The sequence below is a fragment of the Carlito syrichta genome, unplaced genomic scaffold (assembly GCF_000164805.1).
Source record: "Carlito syrichta isolate Samal-C Ts95f unplaced genomic scaffold, Tarsius_syrichta-2.0.1 Scaffold306534, whole genome shotgun sequence".
NCBI lineage: Eukaryota > Metazoa > Chordata > Mammalia > Primates > Tarsiidae > Carlito > Carlito syrichta.
The window spans coordinates 1,165,319-1,173,644 of record NW_007250630.1 but is presented as its reverse complement, the minus strand read 5'-3'; the positions used below and the strand labels follow the sequence as shown (position 1 = coordinate 1,173,644).

General features: G+C 38.3%; 1 protein-coding gene across 1 annotated transcript in view; it reads left to right on the top strand.

Annotated features, from left to right (window-relative positions):
- The window catches only part of AKAP6 (A-kinase anchoring protein 6), a 295,731-nt gene that overhangs the window by 46,276 nt on the left and 241,129 nt on the right, over positions 1-8,326 (top strand). Inside the window, exon 3 of the mRNA XM_008063076.2 lies at positions 1,746-1,868. Within this exon, the coding sequence (XP_008061267.1) occupies positions 1,746-1,868 (123 nt within the window). The remainder of the gene's footprint in view (positions 1-1,745; positions 1,869-8,326) is intronic.

Below are 8,326 nucleotides of genomic sequence, written 5' to 3'. Positions count from 1 at the left end.
GGCCACTGCACTCCAGTCTGGGCAACCGAGTGAGACTCCAACTCAAAAAAACAAAAAAAAAACCTTTTCCACTGGACACATTTCATTTTGCTTAGAAGAAACTCTTCTGAGTGATGACCAAAGGAATCCTCCATGATAGCATGCATTTGGGGTTGGAAACTAGGACCTGAGGCACTTTCGACTACCTGGTGGTTCACAGCTTAGCCCATTGCAACTGTATAGGTCTCAGTTTCTGATGAAGATGTCTTTCGGGCGATATTTCTTAGTGGTTTAATTCAAACCATCTAATTAGGATAGATTTTCAAACTATATTTAAATGGGAAATTCTGCATTTTGTGAAATCTAGTTGTGATGTGTATCCCTGGGTGATCGTCCTCTGAGACTTGGCATAGTAGGGCTATTGTCAATAGGGAAAGCTTTTGGTAGCATCTACAAACATGGGAAAACCTATGCTACACAGCCACGTGGGGTGATAGACTGAGTGAACTTTACAAAGGTTGGCCACACACCACAGCACGGTGAGATGGTTTTGTACCTTTGTGCTTGCGTCTCTCCTCTGTAGCCCTTTAATAGACAGGACTGTGTTTTGGAGTGTTGTTTGTCTGTGTTTTCTTTCCCACCCCCCTCAATCCCATTTTCTTTTTTTCCTAACTGTTCTTTTGAGGCAAACCAATTGCTTGAATTAAAGGATGACGAATTTAAAAATATTATCTAGGAAAAACCTTGATGACAAAACCTAGCTTCTGAGAAGCATGATAAAGAAAATGAATTTTCACCTCTTCTCACTTCAGGGTCAGGAAATCCTCAGTTAAGCATCAAAAATATTAATCAAAATCAATCAAAAGGCAAATCTGAAGAATGGGCTAAGTTCAGCACTGGGTTGGCAACCCAATCCATTAAGTACAAATGTAGAAGCCGGCCCTTGCTCTTTAGGACCTCCAGGTGGTGCTGTTTACCTAGACATGGAAAGCGGGAACCCAGCCTCGTTACTTTCGCTTACATTTGCAGTCGGGCTTTCATTTTTTTCCCCAAAATATTTTCTGTTTCTACAGATGTATTCTTTTAAATGGTCAATAAAATTTTACAACCACTATTTGAAAAATTGCAAGATTATTGTGATTTGTGCTTCCTAGCTAAGGATATTTCTTTATGTCCGCACACACCCAGAGGCAGGTGTTGACGTGTGTTCATCGGTCCCCTTCTTCTACCCTTCCTTGCTTCTTAGCACCCAGGCTCAGCCACAAACATGGGCCGTGGATTGAACTCATCCAAGTACCTTTAAACACTTATGTGATTTAAAAATATAGTTCTAGCTCACTGATGGCAACTGAACTCCACAGGCTTCTGAGTAAAGAACACTCTCTTTACAGGAATGCTTTTATCCCTCAAAGCCAACGAGGGTTCCCAGCAGACCTGACCTGATTCTTTTGGCAAGGGGATGTTTGTCAGACACCAGAAATGTTTTGATATTGTAGAGTGACACCCCGTAATCCAATTCAAATTTGCCAGGAAAGTGTCCCTAGAAAAAAACGGAAGGAGCTATTGAATTTTTTTTTTTCCATTTTGACAGACTTCAGGGTGAGGAATAGTGGAAATTTTATCACAGATGGAACTAAGGTTGAGAGTGCAGTGGTATCAGTTTCATCGTGAATGAATTTGCAAGAATTTTTAAGATTAACTTTGAAAAGATAGCTGACTAACAGGCTGTTCTTGCCCTTTTCCTCTCTTCTCTTTCCTCTCACAAGGGGTTTGTAAACAAGCTGGATGAATTCATTCAATGGTTAAATGAAGCCATGGAAACTACTGAGAACTGGACTCCCCCTAAAGCAGAGATGGATGGCCTTAAATTGTACCTGGAGACACACTTGGTAGGCAAAATTGTGTTGCTCTTGCTGTAATCAAAGGATTTTAATGTACTGATAGTTTGTTTATGGAGATATAAATTTTATTTATCAAAAGTTATTATATGCTAATGAGACCAAGTTTTAATAGGGTATAGAAGTCGAATGTTTACAGGCATTTCAAGTAATACTATGAAATCTAAATCCTCCATATTTCAAACTATCTTTCAAAGCTTTTCCATAAGGTAAGTAATTATTTTTAAAATACCTTAGAAAATAATTTTATTAGATCCTTGCTCTTTAAAGCGACAATTGAAGGTTTTCCTTTTCTTAAAAAAAAAATACATGAAAGAGATAATTTTGATGATCATTCTAAGCTTTCTAGAATTCTTATAAAATTAATGAATCTCTCATTATCAAGAGGGTCTACTTTATCTGTTCCACACTGGGTTATTTTAATAAAATATTTAAAATGATGATCTCCATCATTTTTGCTGCTATGTGGGTTTTTCAGCATGTAATTAACACAACTGTTATTACAGCCATCCCTGTGCATGGGGAAAACCTTGGAGGGGAAGTGGAAAACACTTGGATGAATATGCTTTGGAATATGTTAGAAGCAAGAATTATAGACTGGGGGACATTTGATGAACCTCATGAGGCTTTTACTGAATGCTTCAAATGGCCGATATCAATTATGAAGGGGTGGAAACCAAGTAGTGGAGTGTGATAAAGCATGAAGAAAAAGCACGTTGTCACAGGAAATGAAAATTCAAGCTTTAAGAATCTCATCTTTATTCCTTTCACTGATGGCATAAAATTGACAAAGGCAATGAACGTGAATCCTTGGGTACCCAACTGTGGGGTTGACTTTCTGCCCCTCTTATACACTCAGAATTTGGATTGAATAAACACCGTGTGGGAGTCTTCCATGTATGTGAGTTCACTGTTGTTCTCAGTGGTGTTATGTGTGAAAGAGAAGGGAGAGACGGAAAGGGGGAGAAGAGAGGTGGCAGAGAAGATGTTTTAGTTTTTGGTGTTGGTGTTTTGTGGCATGTTTTATATCATGGCAAGAAATACAGCCTCAAAATTCTTCTGCTGCATGCAGATAGCCTTGTGGGGGATAAAGAATGGCAAAACTGTGTGGCAGGGGATGAGTGTATTGCATCCCTTTTTGGAGACCTGGGTTGATGGTGTGTAAAAATGCCAGTGACCCTGACCACCTCTCTTGTACACCGGTTTTTAAATACTGCCCTTAGTACTCAATTCCCTGTTGAGTAGAGCTTCAATTTTTTTAAGAGGGCATTTCACAACAGCAAGATAAAGATATTCAGTGCTTTATAATGTAAATTATATTAATTAGAATGTCAACTTTTCACTGGCATTGTTCTGACAGAAATTCTAATCTGTGTTTAAACAGGAGTATATGAACTTTATTTCACATTAAGTTGTGCTGTCTTAATTTCTCTTGATTTAATATTTTATGGAAAACACACATTTAGTTTTTGAGGTCTCAGAGGGCACGAGGGCATAAAGAGCACTTTAACTCTAGGTTATTTATTGAAAGTCAGACTGGAAGAGTATGGACCAAGGTTTCTTTGGAGGTTGAATGACATGGTCCCTTGGTAACCAAGGAACACCCCCGTTCTTAAATGCAGAGTTCCTCACTTGGCATCTTATGTTCCTTATGTTGGCATTTACCTCATTCTAACCTAACACCGTTCACTAGAGCTCTCTGTGATGATGGCATGTTCTATATTGCATGGTCCTTTATGGGGGCCACCAACTGCATGAATATACTGTGCACTTGACATGTGGCTAGTGCAACTGAGGAAATGCATTTTTAATTTTAATTAACTTACATTTAAATTTAAATAGTCATATGTGGCTAGTGACTACTGTATTCTATCTAGCCTTATAAATTTCAGAGCTCTTTACAGGTAATCATAATGAATTGCATTTCTGTACCTGCCTCATAATGACATTCCCATCCAAAAACGTGGAAATCATTATCCACTTTTCTATGGATCACCAGTGTACAGCTCCATAGCAAAGGGTCCTTCTTAAGATATTTATCCCTAAAGAATAATCCTACCTGTAATCTCAGCACTTTGGGAGGCCGAGGCAAGTGGATTGCTTGAGCCCGAGGGTTCGAGATCAGCCCAGGCAATTTGGCGAGACATCGTCTCTACAATAAATCAAAAATTAGCTGGGCGGCGCCTGTAGTTCTGGCTACTTGGTAGGCTGAGGCAGAAGGATCACTTGAGCCCAGCAGGTGGATGATGGGGTGGCCGTGAGCATGCCACTGCACTCCAGCCTAGGCAACAGAGTGAGACTCCGACTCAAAAAAAAAAAAAGAATAGTCTTGTTTCTATCCAATAATCAACACTTTCTTGGATGAATTTTCTCCACAATTATGTCTGATTATATTGGTTGGAATAGAGATAACATAGGAACATCTTTTTTATTTCTGCTTTGCAAATAGTGAAGGACTGTGATCTCTAGACTCTCTTACTGGGTGCTAAGTTACTGTCTCAAGTTTCACTTCTGAAATTATGAATAATAATATCTAAAAGTCACTGAAGACCTAGTGTGTGTGGACTGCCACTGAGTAATACTTAAGAATAATCACTGTCACTGTTATGCTATATGCTGTATCTTTTACTCTTGATACAGCCAGTGGCTCAAACATCTTCCAGAAAAACTTCAGTTTTTCTGCCTCTCCATAAGTCTGTATTGCCCTACTGATTAATATTGTCACTTATATTTTTATTGTATTTCCTTATGTTTTGCTGAGTTAATATCAAGTTATTCTTCTCAAAAGAAGGCAAAAAATATTCACTTCCTCATAAAAGAAAATATATGAATAAGCCTGAAGATTTATATTCCTTAGTTCACCCTGCATATATCATTACTACATTTTAATGAAGGGGCAAGTGGTATTTGCAAGATGATCCAGTAGTAGAAACAGCTACATGAGTTTCTTTAAACAGCTCTCTGGATTCTATAATTTAACATTAAATCAACAGATCTGCAAGCCCATAGGGTCAGAGTCACCCCTGGTTTAATAATGTGTTAGCCTAGCTGACACCCTCCAATATTTATTATAAAGAAAAACAAATATTAAAACAATACCAAAAGTTATATGTTCATATTTTAATACTTAATTCAATTACTTTCCATGACAGTAACCAAGGGTTTTTACCAACACAAATCAATTAAAGCTTTACAATACCTTTGTGAGAGATATGAAGGAGCTTTATTTTAACTGTAAGAAATACTGTGAAATTGCGATGATACATCAATGATTTTCCATGATAATTAATCATCTGCTTGTAACCTGGTTGCTCCTCTCAAAAATACAATTCCTATCTTCCTAGAAAATGACATTTTCAGGAAAATGTCATTCTGGAAAGGTATTTTGCAAGTATTGAACATCCCCCCTTCTTTGAGAACCACTTTTTAAAAAATAGAATTGAATAGATATGTTCTTAGACAGACTTCCTTCTCTCTCTCACCTTCCTCACCTCTGACCTCTTCCTGCCACTTTTTTTGAAAAAATTTTTTTAAAACTTTATTGAGGTATAATTGACATACAATAAATTGCATGTTTTAAGTCCAGTCGTCCCCTCTTATCCAAAGTGGATATGCTCCAAGATTCCTAATGGAGGTCTAAAACCTTAAATAGTATAGAATCCCACAGACATCGTGTTTTTTCTATCTGATAACCCAGGCAGCTACTCAACGACTAATGGGCGAGTAGCATATGCAGTGTGGATATGCTGGATGAAGAGGGGACTCATATCTCAGGTAGGATGGAGCAGGCGATGAGAGATTTCCTCACATTACTCAGAATGACATGCAATTTAAAACTTCCAGAATTGTTTATTTCTGGAATTTTCCATTTAATACTTCAGACCATAGTTGACCACAGGTAAATGAAACCGCTGAAAGCCAAGCCACGGATAAAGGGGGTCTGTGGTATATATTTTTATAAGTTTTGACAATCTGACAAATATATACACCCATGAAACCATCACTACAGTTAAAATAGTGAACCTATCCATTACCCAAAACCTTCTTCCTGGTACTTTATCATTTCTCCCTCCTGCCCTTCCCTATCCTCTCCTCCATCCCTAAGCAATCACTGACACACTATTACATTAGTCTGTGCTTTCTAGAATTTTATATAAATAGAATCAAACAACATGCACCTTTTCTGGTCTGATTTCCTTCACTCATTATACTTGTTTTGAGAATTGCAATGTGGTTGTGCATACCAGCTGTTCATTCCTTTCTTTTATTTTCTTTTCTTCCCCACTACATTTTTAAATTTCCATTACTGCAACCATAATAGTGTTTGTGCAATAAATTAAGCACATAAGTGACGAATTGGATCTGCTCAGTGTTTGCAAAAGAATGAACTGAGCCTGACGACATCTATCCACACAACAGAATACCACTCAAAACACTGTACATTCCTTTTTCACTGCTGAGTGCTATTCTGTTGTGTGGATAGATGTGGTCGCAAAAATCGGCCAGGCGCAGTGGCTCAGCCTGTAATCCCAGCACTTTGGGAGGCCGAGGTGAGTGGATTGCCTGAGCCCGCGGGTTTGAGACCCGCCCCGGCAACTTGGCGAGACCTTGTCTCTACAATAAATAAAAAATTAGCCGGGCATGGTAGCACGCACCTGTAGTTCCAGCTACTTGGAAGGCTGAGGTGGAAGGCTCGCCGGAGGCCGGCAGGTCGAGGCTGCGGTGGCTGGGAGCAGCCACTGCACTCCAGTCTGGGCGATAGAATGAGACTCTAACTCAAAAAAAAAAAAAAAGAAGAAGAAGAAGAAGAAGCAAAGATCACCAAAAACTACATTTGAGTAAAAACATCATGGAAGCATAGGCAATCATTATCATAAATAGTTCTTGGCTTCTTTTTTCTCTTTCTCTAAGACAATTTATAGTATCTACAGAGTTAGAATGCTTAAGAGTAAAGCAGCAGAGCAGGCCAGAAAATCCCCCCCTAGAGATTTTATTTCCCATCCATTTGCTCCTGAAATGATAACTTTGATCTCCCAAGTCCTTTCTATGCATGCCTGCCTCATCAGATGCAATCATTCTCAGGAAAACAAACCAGCAGTTCTTTTATCTATAGCCAACCAGAGTCTCCAGTAGGAGAAAGTGAAGTCAAACCAACACTAGACAGTTCTGCAAGATTTAGGGAGAGAACCAACCACAAGGGCCTGGCTTAAACTTGGGAAGCAGAGTTGCTATAGGCGGCACCATGTTATGTTAGACAAACATTATCTAACCACATAGAAATAGCCTTGGAGAAACAGCATTATTAATTTAATTTGATAAATGGGAAACGTGAAGAAAAACAGAGACTATAAATTCAAGTCCGTATATATCAAGCATCTGTGAGAGCCAGGCAGTATTTAGGTACTAGAAATAGATTGAGTGAGCTTGGTTTCCTTTTTTTTTCCCCCAGGGAATTTCAATTGAAGAAAGGTAACCACAGAGTATATGTAGTCATCAATAGACCCACAATAAGGACAAATACATAATTTGATCAGTAAACTTCTTGTAGGATAAGCAAAGTATTCTTAGGAGTACAGAGAAAAATTTTATTGTTTCTTTCTGGGGCAGGAAATAGTCAAAGTAATTTGATGTAGCCCTCAAGGGTCATATATAATTTTGTTAGGTAGAGAGGGAGGAGAGGAGACCAAAGGAAATTTTATAGGCATGGTAAGGAAGGTGTAGTGAACAATTTGGCATGACTGAGACTTGTGGGGAGTCTTGTGGGGTGGGGCTGGGTGGTAAAAAAAAGACTGAATGTCTTTTTAGTGGATTGAACTTTTCTCTAGGGACAATGGACCTCACTGAAGGCTTTGTTTAGTTTTAAAACGGAGGAGTGACATGAATCAACCATAAATTTGATGGCAGTAGGGCCAGCCTAGCATAGATTAAATGGATGAGGTTCATGGCTTAGACAAGAAGGTAACTCCTGACATAAAGGAAAATGAATTTGAGTATAGTATGTGAATAATATGCTGGTACAGACAAGCTTTTACCAGTTTTTTGAATTGTGTTTAAAATCAAAAAGTGAATAAAGGAAGGCAGTAAAAAGGTAAAACTCAACAGTAAGCCTCCTTTCACTCATGTTCTCCCAGTTACCTGTCCTCTTCCTTTGAGGCAACCACGGTTCCTTGTTTTTTTGTGGCATTTCAGATTTATTTCAGGTATTTAAAAACAAATGCGGCCCAAACTTTATCTGTGCATGACCACATATATACCTAACCCTGAATTGTACTCCACATCTTTAAAATAAAAAAATAAAAAAAAATAGAAACGGATGCATAAATATACATATACATACGTATATATTCTATTTCCTTTCGTTTATATGAGCAGTAATTCAAATTCATCCTTTTGAATGATTACACAGTATTCCCTGTGTGAATATGCCATAATTTATTTAACCAGTCCTT